The following is a 22,037-nucleotide window of genomic DNA, read 5'->3' as shown; positions in this document are numbered from 1 at the left end:
AAAGAGAATTTTTTTTGAGCACAATCGTTTGTAGGTAAAAATTATTGAATAAATAAAGTATTCGTGCTCTGAATAAAAAGTTTTTGATTCAACATCTGTTTAAATCCTCGTGCACGTGATTCTTTACTCTATATTTATTATTAACCAACTTTGAAGGTATTGATTATAAACAGGTGAAACTCTAACTGCTGAAACAGTTATTAAAAAGGATAATTAATTCAATATCTAGATGATTAACAGTGAAATACTTATAATAGCATTATAATATTTACTCATGAATTATTCATATTCATATTTTATACAACGAATTTTCATTCGCTATTTACAGTTCTAATACTATTGTTGACGTGATTAAAATTGTTCTAGCACTCAACAAATGTCTGCAGGAAAACACGATTTTTGAGTATGATGTTCATGAGGTTGGTGTTAATAACTTGAAAGAAATAATGAATTAAGCCATTGATAATTCAAGTTAAAAGATCAGATCTAAGAATGCTGTTTTATCCTAATTTATGAATTTACTTGGATATATATGAAGTTGACCAATAATCGAAATACATCGAAAAATAAGTGACTATTCAATTACTGAGTTGTCCCATACATCCTTGCCAGTCAAAAGCAATTTAGTATTTATTTTTTTTTTCTAATAAACTACACTGAGAAAAAAATTTCGCTAAATGAAAGAATTTTTTATTCAATCAATGAAAGAAACTTCGAATATTCTCAAGATAATATTTTATTCAGACTAATAGTAGTGTTATCAAAAACACATTTTGTCTTTTGTTTCAATGTTGCGACAAGTTTGAAAACAAATTTTCAAGGTTACGACAAGAATGAAAACAAATGACATTTCATTCATTTGAGTAAATAAAATGATTTCAATCAAATATTCATAATTTCGAAGAAATATTTTATTGCGACTATTTGAAATTTCGATGTTAATGATCGAATGAAATATTTTTTGTATGAAGTAAATTTTTTTCTCAGTGTATGTAATCTGTCTCATTATCAACTACAGTCAGCCACCTACTGAGCAAAGTCTCAACACCCTTCTTCCAAAACGAAGAAGGCTGGGAGTCCAAAAAATTATCGACTAACAATTAAAAGTGGCAAGAACTTATGAGACAACCTAATAAAAAATTTAAAAATTATCTAAATAATATAAATTCACCAAAAAATTCGAATTAATCGCCATCTTTATCCGTCAATAACATACCGACGATTTTTTTTTAAAATCTCACGGATGTAAAAAAAAAAAAATAACCCGGAAAGTATAACGTTGTTCTAATAAGAGTAATTATGATTTTTTAAAGATTCTGGGATTTACTGTCGTATCATTAAATCATAATATAAATGATGCGTAGATGAGCGATTTAAATTATTGCAACATTACCTAGTACGTACGTTCTGCATCCTGTTGCAACTAATGTTTTGCTTCCTGATGCGGTCATGGACAGGTTCTTTATCTCACCGATGCGTAGTAGAAAACGGTTAATTCCGGGCAACGCGTATTCTGCGCGTCGTTGCACATTCCGGCCGGTTAGAAGACTTCCGGTGAACGAATAACGGAGCATGTTTTATTATGTGTTTTAACACACAACATACATAGTCACACAAAAAAAAAAAAAAATAAATAAATCACAGTAAAAGTAAGTTAACATGATATTAAATAATACGTATTGTGTCATGTCAGTTTATTACATGACTACGTTTTTAATTCTTTGACCTATTTGTGTTTAATAAAATCCTATTAATGAATCCTTTTATTTATTAATGATTGAAGTTTTTCAAAATAAATTTAGTTTGGTTTATTATCAAAGATTGGTGATAATACTAATTTATTATTGTTTTTGATTATCACTACTATTATTTTTGTTATTATTAATTATTGTTATGATCATTATTGTATTATTGTTGTTGCAGGATGATTATTTTTTTGTTACAGAAGGCTGTAAAGGGTTGATTTGAACCCTTTCGATTCCACTCACAACTATTTTCCTCTAATAAAACAAAACTCACTGTCAATAACAACTGACATTTCTTAAAGAAACTCTCATATATGTAACTACTTTTCATACTCAGATTATTATTCCAACACTGATTAAAAATAGTTGTCATTTTTTTTAACTTGTTAAAATTATCAGAAATTATTCTCCAAACGATAAAGAAGAGATTACCATGCAGCTGAAGCCAGAACCAACTTTAAAAGTTATTTTTTCAATGTCATGAACTATCGAGAGGAATCACACATGTTATAATATATTTCTCTTTTTTATTTTCTCATAAAACTAAAACTTTTTTTTTACAATAAAAAAAAATAGGTCAAATAATTAAAAAAATATCAATTGATACTTAAACTGTGTAGAAATAAATAAATCAAAAAATGATTATTCTCAAGTTAAATATTTTTTTTTATTACATCTCATTTACTTGCAAATTAGTATTACCACAGATTTTAGTTCGTTTTATTTTAGAGCTGATTTAACAAGTAGTATCAGTGGAGGGTTGTGAAAAAACTATTTGTCTAGAAAATTCACAGTCGTTGTTATAGTGTAATTTTTTTCTTTCCCTTTAATATACTTTAAACGTCTCTTTTACTGATTCTTTTTTCCAGTTCAAATGGATAAAATAAATTTTCATAATAATTAACTGGAATAAAAAATTTTTATTCTCATTCGAAATTGATTAGATAGTTTTCTATTGAAAAAGAAAAAAAAATAGAGTGATAATAATATTATATAAATATAAATCCAACACTTCCATGGTAATAAAATATATATATATATATTAATATCTTCCTCTCTCTTTCCCTCTCTCTACTATAGAATAGATATAAGAGTGAAAAAAAATTATTTACGTTCGACCAGAAGGATATAATTATAATTCTGAAAGAGGAAGAATTAAGTCACGACGAAAAAGTATTATATTATATTTCAAGCAAAGTAGAGCTTAAGGGATATATATGTTTAATCCAGAGATTGAATGAACATTTTCATTTCTATCTTCCTTTTCATTTTTTAATTAATATATAATAAAAAAAAATGGGCCTGGACTTACTTCGTGTCTCAACGACGAACTTCCCATTCATTGAAATTCATAATTTTTCCATCTTTTAGAGTTTTTGTTTATAAAAAATTCATATGAACTAATTAGAAAAAACTGGACATGCGTACTGACATTTGTACGTACGTATATTTATTGCTTTTAAATATCTTGAAACATAAAAATATAACAAAATTATGAATTTTTAAAGTGACTTATTACGATAACTTTCTACTACGAAGTAAACAATTTTTAAAAATTACTTCGCCAAAAATAAAATATTTAAGACAAATATTTTTGGAGTATATGAAAAAAAATTATCAAGTCAGAACAAGAGGTGCTCTACAAAGAATAAAAAAAAAAATCTTTGGTAGATTTAGAATAGAAAAAAGAAGGCGGCAGAAATGAGAATAAGTGAAGGGCTTGTAAGATGTTCCCACAACGTGAAATAGGTCACACCGCGACTCTGAAATACACTTGAATCTTGACTCTCGTATTTTTCAAAGAGTGCGAAAAGAAAGAAAGTTATTTTGTTGCTTTAGGATGTAAGTAATATAAAGTATATATACAGTTACTGTTGTTATACAATAACTATTGCGGTCGTCTTGTTTTTGATATTGTGACAATGATGAAAAAGTCCAAAACATTTTTCGTATCACTTCTATATAATATCATCTACGCCTCAATCGAATGGGGTTAACTTTTAAGGAATCTTTTTCGATAAAAATTCGCAATTGAAGATGACTTGAACTCAGAAGAAGCAGTTTACCAATCAAACTTGCTAGGTAAAGCATTTCCTCAATCAAAAATCAATAAATAAAAATAGAAGAATATTTCCTCTGAAGCATTCAAACAGGAAACAGCAGAATCAGGGAATATATAAACTACAAGAGACTTTGAGAGCGTGAAACATGAATATAAATATGTATGTCACGGATATATGTAGTATTATATATTTGACACAAAAATCAAAAGTTGCATTATAAATAAGTAATACAATACAGTAAATAGTTAGTGGTATATAAAAGACTCGAGTTGCACATTGACAATAGTCAAGTCTGCTATGTAAATTAATCAATACCATCATCTCTCTACATACAAGTATATTCAAATAATAATACTACTTTTCATTGATATCTTTTTATTCACATTTTTAAAACAAGACCTGGAAATAAAAACCTGGAGTGTGAAGACAAAAGAATACTTGGTATGATAAAAATTCCATCAATATTCTTTATTGGAAAATTTTTGGTATTTTTACTGATAAGAATTTCCTCCTTTGCAGATTAAGATCTTTTTTACTATCATTCTTTTATCGTTACTTATTTTTAGCCAATGTACTCTTGATATTACTCATTATTACGAGGTAAATTTCTATTCAATTTCAATTATTCAACCTCTCAGTATATTAATTATTACCTTTAACCTTTGGGATATACATCAACTTTTTTTTCTCACTCAAGTGCAAGAGATTTCTAACCAGGCATCATTTTTTTTTTACACAAAAAAAAAATTGTTTAATCTGTTTTATTTTATTTTTTGTGGGAGTTTGGAAACTAAATGTCTCTAGAGACTATTACACATGTTACATAAAAATTGTACTGGTAATAAAAAGAAAACAGAAAGCTGACAAATTCGAAACACTGATCGATAAATTTTAGCTCATGTTTTTAAGCTTTTAGGCTCTAGGTTTAAAAGCTTTGGGAATGAATTAAAAAATATTCACTGTCATTAGCTTTTATAATTATTAAAATAAAATTAAATCATAATATTAGCTCACTGGTAAACTTTAATATCAATAAACCCACATGATAATTTTTCATTGTAGGTTAGGATGATGATCAATCATGTTTAAGATCAAATATCTCAAAAACTAGATCGAAATTTGAAAAAATAAGGCGACCAAAGTTTTCCTTAGACTTCAAAGAACAAATTAGTTCCTATAAAGTATATTCGAATTTTGAGTTCCTGAGAAGATATAAAATAAAATGTCCAGCTTCAAGCCAGCAAAAGTTTATTTGTTTAAATCAGCACATTTTTTTTTACATAAAAAATGTCCTATTTTAAATAATGTAATGAGTTTTGTGATTAAAATTGCACCAGGACTAGACCATGTTAATGCCAATAATCACCATTCACAAGTAATGTATAATATATTACATATTAATCAATTTGAATAATAGAATTAATTTATGTAAAATACTTATTCAATTAAATCTGCTATCGACAACTAATTCCCACTACTAAATCCAAATTTTTAAAGCATATTTTGTTGTCAACAGCAAGTTTAACATTGAACAAGTAAATTAATGTAACAATTAAATTACATCAATATAATTTTTACAAAATAAAACATTATTATTATTATCATCATTATTATGTGTATTAAATTTTTCAAAAGTATACCACTTTTTGTCTTTATTTATTTACATATATTCCACATAGACACTGATACTTTTTTCTTCTCGTCCAAGCTTCTACATGACTCCAATAAAATATCAGATTTTTTTGGTAGAGATTTATCAGATCCATGATGTATGTCAAGGATCATGTTACTTAATACAAATTTAATATGTTTGTCTTACTATGACAAACAGTAAACATAAACAATATTAATGTTATTTAACACTAATAAACAAGCTTACTAAAAATAATTTTAATAATAATAAATAATGATACAGAAGTCAATAAATCAAAGAGACTTGGAGAAAAATAATTAATTACTCCAAACGAGTAACTTTTCCTCGAAATAAAACAACTTGAAGATGATAATCATTCATTACATCTCTTCCTTAGCGCAGCAAGTAATCGTGCATGCACACAGGAAGAAACTAGATCAATCACAAGGTTTACAGGGGAATAAAATAGTCCAAGAAGACGCCAAGTTAGACTTTAATTAAAATGACGAAAAGCTTAAAGCATCAGAATACCAACAAACTAGGTTAATTACTCGAAGTAGAAAAAAAAATGAATTCACGCAATATATATTTATTATTACTACGAGAATTAGTAGACCTCTCAGGCTATATATTTTCTCTTCTTTCTATAATTGGATGTATAAATTAAAATAAGAAAAAATGGCTCTGGGTTTACTTTGTGCCCTGACAACCAATTATCCATTTATTAAAATCCGTAATTTTGTCATCTTTTAATTTTTTATTGTTTATTGCTGTAAACAACATATAATACGTACAGACAATTGTACGTACGGTCATTTTTTTAAAAAATCTTCTAATATGTTCTAAAATGTCTTAAAGCGTAAAAAAATGATAAAATAACGAATTTCATTACAATAAATTTCTAATGGGAAGTTAAAAATAATAAAACGTAAAATACGGGATAATTTAAAAATTTATTCTATCAAAGCTTTATATACTTGATAAATTCTTACCACAAGAGCCCCCAAGACTTTTAATATTCATGAAAATAAACTTTTAAATGAATGATAATGATGCAACTTTTAGAGATTATTTACCGTAATTCAAACGACTTACTTACTTTTTTATAAGCCCACTTGACACTTCTAGCAAACCTGGCCATAGGTGAATCGTCCAGGAGAAAGTATTCAACGGGTTCATGTACTTCAGCATTCCCCAGTGTTACTTTAAGACCTTCTATCGTCGAATTATTTGTAAATGTTGTGTTATCTAAGCTATGAGCATTCTCAGCATCGTTTTCCATGATCGTTAAACTCAATTCAGAATATTCCGTGATTGTCGATAGTCTCTTGGTGGTGTTAGATTCACGACAAGTTACACGATCCATTTTACAGGATTAAGAGTAATAAATAATTTTTAATGAAATGTTTTGATTCTTCTGAATACTGATGTAATACTATTGGGATTAAAGTTGATTTTATTTACGACAGGATAGCAATCACGAACTCAGGAGGATGTAGAAACGATATATATATATATATGTGTGTGTGTTGTATTATAGATACATTTTGTGTGGGTTAAAAGAGCAAAGATTAAAGAGTGGATGGGAGAAAGGGTTGAACATTAAGTCGAGTATACACGTGCGAATGCCAAAGCATGACTAACTGATTTACTGACGAGTCCTGACTGTGCTAAGGATTAACACCAAGAAAATAAGCTTCACTATGAGCTTGTACATGCGTTTGCACTTAAGTTTCTAGTCTAGTGCATTTTCTATCGTTTCGATTCTAAATCATTGAATAATCAGAATTCCAATAAGAAGATACCTAATTAGGATTTTAAATATATTTATATATTTTATCCATTAGTTGGTGATGTTAAATTGATAAATAGAAAATCAACGAAACTTTTAGATTATGAAATATTAATATTTTCAACTTTTAAATATTTATAAACTAATTAAAAAAAAATCATTTTTTATCTCCGTAATGATGCAACAATTAAGTACTTGAAGAAGAAAAATGGACTGTTTTTGAAATTTAAATATAAAAATTTTCGATTGGAAAATATATTGAAAGGCTTAAAAATAATTTCGTAATAAAATAAAATGAAATGTGACGGTCATGATTCACGATGGAATTTAAACGTAAGAAAAAAAAGAAAAAAAATACTAGACAATCTAAACACAAATAAAGGTATTTAACACAATGACTGAATAGTAATCGGGATATATACAAACTTAAATTTGACAGACAGGTTACGCAAGAGACAAATTAAATTCCTTTATTTATTCTGGAGTCAGTAACAATGTAAATAAACACACAAATAGATGATGTTAATGAAGAGTTTGTTTATAGGATGTATGGATGTAACTAGTTTGAAATATAAAATTCAATCAATAGAATTTAAAGACTGAAACACACACGAACTAGTCGACTAGATAGTCGATAATCGCGAGACTAAGGTGGTTCACCGCTACGAACTCACAACTAAACTTTGAAATGTAAACTTTATATTTAGCCATCCGTATATGCACCGCGTGCTTTATTTTCTAAAGTCACTTCTCGCTAACTCACTTATAGTACTTTTGAATTACCGTGGCTCTGCATCGTAGTGTATAGTTTTATAATATACATATAAGCTTTATTATTAATCTCTTATTGTTATAGTAATAATATTTTTCGCACGTTACTATTGTTTATTATTTTTAAAACTAATTTAATGTAATATTTGTTTAATTACTAACTTCCCATTAAGAAATTATTGTAATGAAATTCGTAATTTTGCCATTTTTTTACATCTGAGACATTTAAAAGCATATTAGAAGATTTTTAAAAAAAATCCGTACGTACAATTCTACGTACGTATGTCCGGTTTTTGCTAACGACTTTACATGATTTTAAACAATTATATATTGTTTACAAAAAAATTTAATTTGTTATAAAAAATTAAAGATTGTTTCAATTTATGGAATAATTATTACTATAATTATATTTGATGAATATTAATAAAATTTTGTTATAGTTAATTGGATGTGATTATATGATTATATATTATTTATAACAATAGTAATTTGTTATGAATACGAAAAACTAAAAGATGGAAAGATTGTGGATTTTAATCAAGAGGAAGTTCGTCGTTAAAACACAAAATGTGTTCAGGCCCATTTTTTAATTCATTATTAATTTGAATTCATTGATGTTATTAATAAATGAAGAATTTAAAATCAAAAGGCAACAATTGCTTTTATTTTCATTCTACCATAAATATAAAAGCTATTATTCCTTTTATTTACTTGGTTGCATTTATTCTACTGTGATAGTTGAAAAAAAGTAGAACACGCTTTGTTGTGGAATGGAAATGAAATTAATTTTTTTTTTATGTGTATTATCATAAATTTATGATTTCTAAGTCGACAAGTGTAATACAATTTTTTTTTATTAAGATTTTTAAATCAGATTGGATAATTAAAAAATTATTAAATTAACAGCTACGAGATTATTATTTTTTATTTTTAAGTTTGAGATCTTATTTCTTTGTAACGTAATGCATTGTACAAGAGGTATGTCAAAAAGTCAGCAAGTGCTGCATTGTTTTATTTCAGAGATTTTTTTGTTTTTCCCTATTCAATTGTGCAAAATGTTATATGTATTTACTAAAGGCTCATGTGCTTTGTAAACATAACACTATAAAGAGAATTGATGATAAAATATAAAGAGGATTGTGTAAATTTTATTTGCATCAATTTTACGGTAAAAATACTCTTGTTTAGCTATTTGTGCTTTTCAACAATTTTCTGTGTGTATATTTACAACATATATATATAAATGGCATTGTCACACAGTACTATCCTTATCTGCATTAATTATAAAATAACATTGCAATTAACTTCTTCATTATATAATATAATAAAAAGGAAATTCAGTAAAAGCAATAAAAATATTTCATTTTTTTTTTGCTTTTTAGTTTTAAATAAAAAAAATTAACAATTTCCTAAAATGTTGCCAACAAATTTAATTATTTTTAATTAATTTTATCATTTAAAATTTTTGATAAAATTAATTACAAAAAGTTATTTAAACTAAATCAAACATTTTTTGAGTTAATTTATTATAATTATTAAACTTGAATTAATGTTTCGTTAGTATTTTAATGAACATTAGTATTTATTAAACAATTTTTAATCATTATTAATTTTTTTAAATTAATGAACAATGTCTAATTATTTAAAATTTAAACAGTTATTAAAATCTACCAATTGTTAATAATAATTAAAAATAAATATAAATTGTAACCTGACGATTCTATAGACTAAATAATTCACAATAATCATTAAAAAATTACTAATTAAAAATTAAATTTATAAAAAATCTATTATTCGCTTGCGTTGTTCGTGACACATTTAAATCAAAAATTTCTACATAAAAATAATAAAATCATTCTTACAATTTTAAATTCAGTCATTAATTTAAATAAATTCCAATAAAAGCATAAAAATATTCTCTTATGGTCATGTGAAAGAAAAACATGTTTTGTTACGAAAAAAAAAAAAAATCTTCCATTGCATTAAATGCAGCGAAAATTCAACCATATAAGGTATAATTCGTTTCTCTTTGAAGAAAACTATCAATTTGTAATCTTAAATGGTATTTAAGTAAAAGATCATTGACATATCTTGGTCAGTGACCATAAATTCTCCTTCATAATTACAACTTGGATTTCCCAGTAGTATTTACAAACCTCGTATCGACACTAGAAACAACATAAGCCACGCAATTATACATGTGGTAATAATGAACAGATTCACATAGAACATTGCTTGTATTAAGTCTAAGTGTGTATTCACAACTATAAACTCTCCTCGTGTCTCTCTTTCTCCTTTCATGATTCGATTGGTATTGAGTGACTCATTGAACGAGATCTAACGTACTATGTAATACGCTTGTGTGTGTGTGTGTGTTAGGTTGCACGGAAATTGGATTGACTATGGAGAAATTCAAGGGGAATATTCTGTGAATTTGACGTCGTGAACGAGTTTGCGGGAGTATAGTTTTGGAATTTACAGCTCGTTTGTATGCATTGAATATATCTCAACTTATGTACTATCTTTTCTTCGAGGGCATTATTTTATAGTTTAAAGTGAAAAAAAAAAATGACATTTAAAGAAGAAAATCTTATTTACTTTCAAATGAGGAGAAAAATAGTGGATATATTCTGAGAAACCCTTTAACGAGATATTTTTTCCATCAAAAGAAAAAAAAATGCTTCTTATTGATCATCATGTACTGAGAGGAAGGTATTGTAAATTTTATTCCAATTTATTGTTAATAATAAATTCACATTGATCACATTGCTATGAAAAATAAAAATCTATTGTGAAACAAGACTGATAGCACTTAAGGACATACATTTCAAAGCTATTAAAATATTACATATTTTATCTGTTAGAGAACGAAAATTTCACGAGAGCTAATCTATTAGCCATGTATACATATTAATAATAACATATACGTTATTATTAATATTGAATAAATAAGAATGTTTTTATTAATTTATTAAAAAAAACTTAAAAAAAAAGTAAAAATCTATAGCAATGTAGTCAAGGTGAAGTTAATATTAAGTATTTTCAGAATTAATTCCAATGAATGTAAAATTAATTCAAAGAATATTAAAAATAAAATTAAATCAATTTATTTAATATAAAAAAAAAATGATAGCAATGTAATTAATTGAAAACCAAGATGAAATATTCCCACTCGGGAAACACAATGTAAAATAATTTGTCGTAGTGAATTGATTTAGCGAGAATCTCTTGAAAAATTATAATAATCAAATAATTCAATTTTTTATTGATGTAAAGAAAAAAAAACTAAAGTCCTGTTGAATGTCAATACCATTATAAAAATGTAAAAAAGAAATATTGCAAAATGAAAAAGCAATATATAGATAGAATGAATAGAAAGAGAATTGAATAAACGATTGAGAAAATTCAGTTTCGAATGCATATTTCTGTTTGTTGAATTTCTCTCTGTATAAACGCTAGCACTCTCGGGGTATCTCCGTCACGCGAATGCTGCTATGGAGAAAGCAGGTCGACTGTATGGGCCTCCAGGGGACCTAGAACACTATACCAGACCTCATTTTAGTGCAAAGAGTAGTGAACTTTAAGTTGTATATACAACCGTATACACTTTAGTTCCTGAAAATTTACAAGTGAGGAGATACAACTAGAGTAGATATATCCCAGACAAAGTGAAGCCACTTGTCTTCGTCCTTAGGATACATGACAGCAGATTACAAAACTGAGAGCCTTTCCAAGTGCATTCATGCGGCATCTAGAAGAGGCAGGTCAGGCTTGCTAAGTGTCAAATCACTTTTTCAATGAGTCTAATTTATCATGTGATAATATGCTACATAAGCTCTACATACTTAACATAATTACATCAACTATTATGTGAGCTTGTAATCATAACCTCAAAATTACTTTAATTAAATTAATACACTAAAAAAAAAATTGATTGTGAGCAAGTAATATTTTTTTTTTTTTAATTAACATTTTAAATAAAATTATCTAAGTATTGGTTTATTTTATTTTTTATTTAATTGATTTTTTTTTTTTTTAAGATCCATGGTGTTGTTACGAATGTGAAAAAAATAAATATTTTATTAATAACTATATTTTTCTAGTTCAAAGGAAATGGAAAATCTAAAATCAACATACAAAAATTTTAATAACATTTATCTTGTTGGTTATTATTTAACCTAGGCTGTGAAAAAAGAGGAATACGAAGACTTATCACATATCATTCATGTAAGCTCTATTATATTTATTCTTTCCTATTCCTGAGACTTTATTATTTCCTACATATTCGCGTAAATAATTCTCAATCTATCATAAAATCATAATAATTCACAAATAGGACGTTCGATAGAAAATAATTAAAGTGTATTGAACATTACATTATCTCAGAGAATAATAATTAATCTAAAGTCACTTTTATTTAAACTTACTATCAGCTTGAACCGAATACCAAAATACATTTCATTAAAATTCAATAAAATATTTTATTGTGAATATTTTAAATTATTTTTATTGATTAACTCAATATTTATTTCAATGTATTTTATTTGTAATTAAAAAAAAAAAATAACAGTTGACTTTTTTATGTTATAATATATTGTGTATGGAAAATGTAATTAGATACTGATCCAATTACTGGTACGATAAACTAATAAAACCAGAATAAAGGGGATATGATTAATCTGAGAAGCGAATCAGTTTTCCATTCCTTCGTGCTTGGAGAATCAACTTAATCGTGGCTGCTTCCCATGGTATGTATTCTCAATGGACACCCGTTACAACCACTTGGTGTGTACTTTAATTACATTTATTGTTGATATTTTATTTTAATACACTATCATTCTAATATTTATTAACACATCTTTCAACACCTTCTACCATCACTCACTAATATTTCAGATAGACAACTTTTCAGTTTAAGAAGTTCCAGTTTACCTACTAAAACTATTAATGCAAAAGTTTCTACTTGAGAAAAACTTACATTTTGAAATTGAAAAGTAAATTGCTTCAAAAAAATATTCATACTTTAAAGTAGTATTGATTTTTATTCAACTTTATTCTTAATATTAAATAAATTTATTTAATAAAAAATTGATAACAAATGACCAAATAGCCTACTTTGTAAAATTTTTGAAGGATAAATCACAAGAAAAAAAAAATAATTCAAGGACTAATGTAAACCTAAAGCTTATATACACTATCAACAATTCTTTTAGAAAATATTTCCCCAGTGATCAAATACTCTGTGTGTATATTCACTGCATACAACTTAGCTTTTTAGTTGGCAAGTTTTCTCGGGAGTATAGAAAAAGGCAAAGAAATAAAAGAATGTGGGAAAAGGTGTGAATTATTCACACACACACACACACACGCAAACACATATGTTTATACTTACATATAAAATATATTTACAGGCATAAAATCTTACATGGCATCAAGAGTCTTTGACTAAAAATTTACCCCAGACGATCATCATTCGTCACGTCCTGCACGAAACAGTGCGAAACGTCTGTGACTCACCCTCCCGTGAAATTAAGTCTACTGATACGCAAATCTTTAAAAGGTGTGCGAAAATCTTTGAAACCGGAATAACATGGTTTGTGTTAGGCCTTATCAAACCCTAGATAATGATAATGGTGAACATTTACAGAATAAAAATAATGTAATAATCAACTTACCACCTCGGCAATGCTGCCGGCACTTTCTTTCATACCATCTCGGTCTGTGTGTGGTCCTAAAAAAAAATATTTAATTACTATAAATGATTCAATATGTAAATTTTACAGTAAAGTAACTATGATATAAAATGCATGATATGTAGCATGATTATCTGATAGCGGTATGGTTGCGCACGATAAATTAAATGAACGGATTAATTATTGATAATTATCGATGTTCCCTGGATTAAACTCAATATGAGCTTGTAATAGATCTACTTATGATGTACATAATAATAAATATATTACAGTTAAATTTAAACATAAACATACATAAAATATGACCTATAAATATGAAAAGCATTGCAGTTGATAGATTAGTGTATTAATGTCAATATTTTTACTGTCTTACTTAGGGGTGATACTAGTCCAAGGTTGATGCATTTATCAATATGTCACATTTGTACATGTCACTCTGCATATAGTAATTATCGATATACCGATAAACCGCTAATTAGGATTCGCGGTAAAGTTTGTCAGGTTAGTGGTCAAAGTGAAGGTCTAATAACTGCTATTTATAACTCTATGTGTATAATTAAGTACAATTGCACAGTCGTTTCAATTTTATGGATTATCAATGAACAACTTTATTTACTCGTAAATATGTTTCGTCACGTAGAATCTTAAATTTTCAATGAAATTGTTATTTTTAATTGGAAATAATGTAACGGTTTATTCCTAGTTTTAATCAGTGAAAAATGAAACATGTTAAAATTTTAATTATTAAACAATTTAACTGCTAATTAATTGTTATTAATTATTGGAATAAAAGAAAGTGTTAAATTCCAGGATTCAACACTAGGAAATTAGACAAAAGTCAATCAGAATAGTTAATATTATTTCTTATTTAATAAATTAATCTCACAACGATAAATATTGAAAAATTAATTAATTAATTAATTAATGTTCTTTTATAATTTATTTATAATATGCTAGAATTATTTATAATTGCATATATTGTCATATCAATTTAAAATTAATGATAATTGCTTTTGAGCCCCAGAATTTTCAATATAATATTTTATCGAAGTAAAATAGTTCCTTATATTCGTACTTCTACTATTTTCTATTCTAGATTAATTAAAGTTTCGATAAAATAATTTTTCAGAATATAATCCGTCCAACTAGTATGTACCAATTCGGTTAATCTGTACCCACCCCTAAAATACATCTTCATCAAAAAAATATTCATGCCAATAAAGTCCATATTTCGGCGAAAATAAAATACACAAAAATTTTTTAGTAAATCGTTCAATTCCAAGTATTTAACCCACACATCCTCCTCCCCTTTCTCCGCACCTCAAGCCTTTACTTGTCCACTCATAAAGTGTGTATTTATGTACACATACAGAACTAGTGTGTCTATTACCCATTTAATGATTACACCGGGCTATATTATGAAATCTAAGATTTCTGGATATTTTTAGCAAGGATATTATGTGGAAGGATACTATAAAAAAAAGGATACAGACAACCGTCACCTTATTTTGTAGAAATATATGATGGTGTGAATTTTTAGTTACTATAATTAATGGTATTATTTCAATATGATGTAAATGAAATGATGAAATTCATTAGTACTTATGTATTCTTGTAGCATTATCTTAATTTCATTTCCTGAGAACTTTAATTATTACTGCATAGTGTAGTAAAAGTATAAAGATAAATAAAAGGCAATCCTACATGATGACGAGAAGTAGTGGAAGTATATACCTAACTAAAACAACGTTGTTTCACACGGGCATTCGAACACTTGCACTTATTATGGGATCCGGAACGGAAAAACGTCATTTCATTGTCTCCCTAGTGATACTACAAAATTACGGCAAATAATACATGTGATGTTCCAATCGGATAACTCTCGGAATATTTCACTACAAACTCCTATTTATTATGATATTAAATACTCACTATTACAATTTATATTCACAATTTTAGTGATGGTGTTTCTATTTAGATTTATGTTGCTTGGAGAAATATTCATACTTCGGGAGAAAAAGATGTAATACTAAAAATACATACGGTCAAAAAAATTAAACTTTTCTCTTAGACTACAAAAAAAGGAAAGAATAAAGTGGTGAAGTCCAAGAGAGTGCGCATTCCTTGCGCGATCGAGCCTCAAATGTGTTTTTAAACGCGCGAGAAGCGTCGAGAGGAGTTTCAAGGTTATGTGATCCCGCCAAGTCGTCGTCGCTTTCGAGGTCGTGCCTCGCCAGATCTTAAAGCCGTGACTTTTCTTCTTGCTATGGCACGATTGTTGATCGCAGGCGAGTCTTCACATCTTGACTTTTCAACATCATATTGTCTTTTATTGTAATTTAGAAAAATTACAAACATAAATGTTATTACATTTTATTTAGGTCGTGCGTAATACGTAAATGTTTCTTTTTCTTTTTTCTAGTTTGGGTTCCAAGTTCACAGAGCTTGATATTGTTTATATAGAGAGCTATTTTCCTTTTACATAACTTTTATTGTTACTCTTCAATGTAAGTGACATACATAAAATAACTCGACAAAACTATAACGAAACTCGGAAATACTTTTCCAACATTTTTCCCAATAATATTTCTCACTTTAAAGTTCAACATCTATACACATGCTCTACTCTGGGGTTAAAATAAAAATTATTAAAAATAAATGAAAAAAAAAATTCTCTTTTATGTGTTTTAGACTTGAACTTATTCAATCGAGCATCGATATGTTGGATAATATGAATTGGTGAATTATTTTTAAACAATTAATTAAATATATTCATTATTTTTGAATGGTTAAATGAATTATTAATATTAGAAAAAATATTGAATAGAATTAATAAACTATATCTATAGATGTTAATCGAATGTTTTTATTTTAAAAGAAAAATTATCTAGAATTGTTAATAATAAAAATAACTCTGATAAAAATATGAATGACATGATGTTAATGACACTAATTAAAGAATTATTTTTATCATCAAAACCATTCTTTCACACTTGTAGATAATTATTAAAAATAATACTTGAGCTTGGGAAATTTATTTGTCGAGAGAATTTTTAAAAATATCCACTGCAATTTTTCTTTAAGAACACACTGACTATTAGAATGAGGTCAATTTCATTGTTGACTGGTAAGAATTGGACATTTTTAAGTAAACTTGAAGAATAACCTTCCTGGAAAACAGTTGATAAATTTCAAAAAAAATACCGCTGTCAAATTTGAAGATTCCTGATTTCATTGGGAAATATTTTCACAAAAGGTTTTACAAGAATGCATTCACTAGAAGTGGGGTCCAAGGTAAAAGACTTACCTGAACTTCACTAACTAGTTACTTCCGTAACATAACTATATATAGCATTTATTAGGCTTCTGTATGTATAGTTAAATATGTAGACAATAATTTACTCCACTACGGAAGTTAAAAATTATTCTCCTCCTTGATAATTCAATAAAATAGTTAGTAAACAACTTCATCATACATTAAAATATTATTTAATTCCTAAATTAAACTCTAGCTAGAATTATTTATACATTTAATTAAAAAAGTTTCATAATAAAATAAAAAAATTTATGTTTAAAATTTGTTAGATATTTTTTTTTTTATTAATACACCATTTAACTGAACTACTTTATTTCGATTGGTTTTAAAGTATTTAAAATTTATGTAACAATTATGTGCATGAAAAATATTGGAGCCCAAAACCATTACCTCCAAAACCGATATGATTATCATAAATATTATGTGAAAAACCGAATGGACATAAAATATTCTATTAATATAAATAGAATCGATAAATATAAATCATAAATCAACATTACCTTTGTGATGAACCGGCAAAAGATTGAAGGTATTCGGCACCCTCGAGTAATCCAGATTTTAAAAGAACCTGTCTGCACAATATATCTTTTCACCACACTCTTTCACTGTTCTCAGGTAAGATTTTACACTTGTTTCACTAGACATTCATCACACTTTTCATTCAACACATCAATACACGATTTTCAACACCAACTTGATCCACTTCATCGTTTTCTAATGATTTCACAAAAAACACTTTTAATTACTATCATTTAACAACACACTTTGGAGTTCTTGTATTTGTTACAGCGTCACTGATTACTGTAAAAATGATACCAGTGGATTGGCAAAAAAAATAAAGAAAAATGCGAGGTAGAGATTTTAGCCCGCCGGTAAAGTTAAAGCGAACTTTTTCGAAAAGACTGAAGGCGCAGGCGCTCAAGAGATTCCAGACGGACGTTGAACGGTTTCTCAAAGTTGGCGGATGCGGTTATCGAGTCACTTAGTTTTGATCTCGTAATACATCGGCAAAAAGAGTTACTGAATTTCAAAATTCACCATCATACTTATGATAGAATAATGATCAAAAGGCACTTGGTATTAAATAGAATAATATATAATATAATATATAAAACATATAGCAATGAATAAAACGTTTATCCGAATGTTTAATATCGTTGACGGATTTTTTTTTTGGTACGTGCGCTCTTGGTACTTGCGCACAAAATGTCCGACTGGCCGTTCGTAAGGCCGAAGTAAGTTGAACTGAGCACCAGCGCGTCTACGGTAAACGAGATTAAGTCTCGTGCCGGCAAATCGTTAAGGAAAACGAATGAGAATGAAGCTTTATAAGAATTGACCAATGAAATGGAGAGGATTATGTGGAGAACGATTACCCCCAGGTGCAGGCGCCATTGCCTGCCGCTAGCACGTTACCTGCGAGATGACAGTACATAAGTGGTGGGGATTCCAGAGTGGGAGTGAGACGACGGTTAGGAAGAATGTCAGAGTAGAAGTGAACTGATAAATACGGTTGTAAGGGCTTCAGGAAAGTGTTGGAGTGAGACAAAATCGAGTTTGGTAAACCCAGATAGTCTGAATCTCAGCATGAAACAGTAGGGAAAGAAAGAGAAAGACCAACGCTCCAGTGTTCGTGTACTTTACTTATTTCGATTCAACCGGCGGTCGGCTTGAAAGGTAAAGAATATTATTTTCGACCCTTTCAATGCATAACTTCGCTCGTGCTCTAAGGTGACCGACAAGCTTTTGTCTTTTGCGTGACTTTTCAATCCTACACATTGACATTGCCAGACAATAACGAATCATACTATTCCCTCAATGTTATTACGTACATTCATGAAAGTTGTTTTGGAATTTCAACAACTGGACAATGTACTGAGTGGAGCAACTTATTTATTACTTTTTTCCAACATTCTGACTTATTATGATACATAATTTCAGGATGTTCATTATTTTTTACAACTATCAACACTGTAACCATATATGTACATGGTTAAATGCAGTCGAGATAACTGAAACCTTTTTTAAAATGGCAAGAGAATGCCATTGGAATAGTTATCCGAATTACTCTATTCTCTTCATCATAGCTTGTCTACAGACTCATCGTCATTTTTAATTCAAGAGGATTCATTGGAGTTAAGATAATCGAATCATCGTGGGTGTTCTTGTAAGATTAAGCTTGTAAATTCAAAGCGCGAGTGCACTTTCTCCTTTACACTCCCATATTTTCTCATTGTATTGGGGCAAGCTTTAAAGGAGGACTGTAGGTAAGATGGATTTATTTATAACTTTGTGATATATGTTAAATTGTTTTATGATAATTCATTCTTTTCTATTACAATACAATTACCAATGAACGAGGATAAATATTGATAAGAAATGGAAACAAAAGCCCATGGAAAATTGAAGACTACAGAAAGTAATCCAATTGGATGGAAAATTGTGAGTTATGTATTGGTATCACACGAGTTTCCATGGTTTGTACATTGGCGTTCTCCAAACCAGCCGAGAATGGCGCGAAAGGAATGTTAATACCAGAGAAGCGAAGAACGTTTTGCGAATGAGACTGACGGTTCTGGATGAGAGGGTGAGATGGTGAAAAGGTATATAAGTTTTAATGAAAGAAAAAGTCAGAAAATGAACATAGATCATACTTTCTTTCTTTCCCATCCATATATCTTTCAAATATATCTTTTCTAGAGACAACCTGATAGATAAGAGCTTCAAGTACAGAAAAATATCATTTTGGGTGGATGAAAGTCAGAAGTGGAACCCCTTGACGAAGAAAGTGTTTTTGATTGTTTTGTGAAATGATAGTATTTCTTATTCTCATTCTACAACTTTGCTATATTTTTTTTTTTAATTAAACAAACGTAATTTTTTTTTTCTATTTTATTAAATTAAGATCGTGAAATATTGAATAAAAGGAAGACGAGAAGAAGCCAATTCATGAACTTTTAATGATCCTTGTAGTGGATCAAGCAACCTTCCACGAGACTTGGAAAATGTCCAAGACCAATTGGTTGTTTTATTTTAAATTTTATGTTTAAGAATAAACTACTTCATAAAGAATGGAAAAAAAAGATGACAAAAAGTTTGTATACATTTAGGTCGTTTACACTACTCACCCTACATTTTCATTCTTTTTTAAACAAATATTTACTAAATAAAAGTAGGTCATAGACAAGTAAAATAATCACCAATAAAAAAGAAATAAAATAAAATTATAAGAGCAATGAAATCGTTAAATTTTAGTGTTTCTTGAAAATAATGTATCTTGGTATTAAAATGAATACCATTTAATACTTGTACGTTACTACTAGAGAAAATACAATGACATTTATGTATTTGTAAGATTCCACTCTGAATTCTCTTTTAACCTTTCTTAATATAACATTCTACATACTTTAAATTTAAATACATACATTTTACAGTAATTAATTTTAATTTAGTTGATCATATTCGTTTATTAATCTTACTTAACTGCATTCAATATTCCATTGTAAAGATAATTTGAGAGTACTAATAGTTTTTAAAGTATAATTAGTTTTTAAATGATTTTCAAATTTAGAGGTAAATTGTGTAAACGTTAAACATATAAACTTATATACTGAATACTGTTTGATCAATAGTTTATTCTATTTTCAGAATCAGTAAGATGATATCCTACTCTGGACTACAGTCTTCTGTTTCGAATTGTTAGGAAAAATACTATTTATTTTACGTTATCCACCACATTGTTTGCACGACACCATTATAGTGAAATGATCCAGCACGTAAATACAGTAAAATCTCTAAATTCTTAGTGCTAGAATCTTTCATTAGATGACATTATCCGGAGGGTTTATGCTAGGTAAACTTTGGAATGAATTAAGTTGTTAGTTTATAGAGTGAAATAGACACCTCGGGGTTATAATATCATTATATCTGTCACTATGTAAATGAATTATACAAATGAAAATTAGAGTACTTTGATAGCACTGACGATGATGAAGAATCAAGGAATTTCAACAAGCTTTGTCAAACTATTGTGAAAAAAGCAAGTTTTAAAGGGTGAAGATAGAAAATATAAGTTTAGAAATTTTAGTTAATGTAATGGAAATGTGATTTAATGATTAGTCTTTCTCAATTGAAAACTTTCCCAACAATGCTGAAACTTGTGTCGGTACAACAAAATTATACAGCTCGAGACGAAGTTTTCTCCAGTATGCTATATGCTTTTCTTAGCTTTATGTCAAACCAAATATTCCATTAATTTAGAATGTAATTAAATTTGTTAAGAAAATTTCTCACGTCAACACCCACTGCAACCGGTGAAGTGGTATTTCTACATAAAAAGCTTTTACCTCAATAAAGTCTGCGTTATTTAATTATTATATACATTCACATAATTAATCTTCTTTGGTACTTGACTTTTTTTCATTATTAAACTTGAAATTTACGATTTACTTTCAAATATAAATACAGAAATCGGGACATTCATGCAAGCGTCTGTTTGCTGGCCGAAGCGTCATAAATCGATAATAAGGAATTCTTTCGTTATTAACACAAACTCAGTCGGTAATTGTATAACCTTTCTTACTTGTTATTGAAAGCAGTAAGTTTCTTTATTACCGACTATGACGCGTGAACAAAAGTTCCACAAGATGGCGACTGTTAATGTTTACGCGTTTTTCGAAGTTCAACTGTTCGCGTTTCAACGAATTTTTTTGTTACATAAAATAAATCATTTATCAGCTAATAATTAGAATATTCAATGTTTTATAACAAATAACTAATGATATATATTATTTGAAATCGAATTAAGCAAGAGTCATTTAATGTTATCGTCTTATTTCGTATGGCATTATCAAATGCGCAATAACAGTAGGAGTTACTTTTGGTTATTAATTTATAAGTCGTTTTCTATTATGCAACACCAAATGTTTAATAAATCAGTAGAAATAGCTAATGGTATAAAAAGAATAAATCTTTTAATGTATTTAAATAATGGACTTCGTATCAACAAGTAAGTACAAATTATT

At 27.9% G+C, this 22,037-nt stretch overlaps 1 protein-coding gene and 1 long non-coding RNA gene across 3 annotated transcripts in view; one reads left to right on the top strand and one right to left on the bottom strand.

Moving 5' to 3' along the window:
• The window catches only part of ASPP (Ankyrin-repeat, SH3-domain, and Proline-rich-region containing Protein), a 55,747-nt gene extending 37,995 nt beyond the window's left edge, over positions 1 to 17,752 (bottom strand). Inside the window, exons 1-2 of one of the 2 annotated variants that reach the window (XM_035091293.1) lie at positions 17,514 to 17,752; positions 13,680 to 13,735 (exon numbers count right to left, since the gene is read on the bottom strand). In XM_035091293.1, coding sequence (XP_034947184.1) covers positions 13,680 to 13,712 — 33 coding nt within the window. In that variant the 5' untranslated portion in view covers positions 13,713 to 13,735; positions 17,514 to 17,752. Of the gene's footprint in view, positions 1 to 6,540; positions 6,877 to 7,659; positions 7,890 to 13,679; positions 13,736 to 17,513 lie in introns of those variants that run through there. The other variant, XM_035091287.1, reaches the window with a different exon arrangement.
• Positions 17,753 to 18,465: 713 nt separating this feature from the next.
• LOC118071801 (uncharacterized) lies at positions 18,466 to 20,234 on the top strand. The gene is made up of 3 exons (XR_004690944.1): positions 18,466 to 18,690; positions 18,955 to 19,616; positions 19,714 to 20,234. It is a non-coding gene; the product is annotated as an uncharacterized lncRNA (long non-coding RNA).
• The last annotated feature ends 1,803 nt before the right edge of the window (positions 20,235 to 22,037 follow it).

Source organism: Chelonus insularis, unplaced genomic scaffold (assembly GCF_013357705.1).
Source record: "Chelonus insularis isolate UGA/USDA-ARS -01 unplaced genomic scaffold, ASM1335770v1 contig_88_pilon, whole genome shotgun sequence".
In the NCBI taxonomy this organism is placed as follows: Eukaryota; Metazoa; Arthropoda; class Insecta; order Hymenoptera; family Braconidae; genus Chelonus; species Chelonus insularis.
The sequence above is the reverse complement of the archived record's forward strand: the minus strand, read 5'-3'. Positions and strand labels throughout refer to the sequence as shown.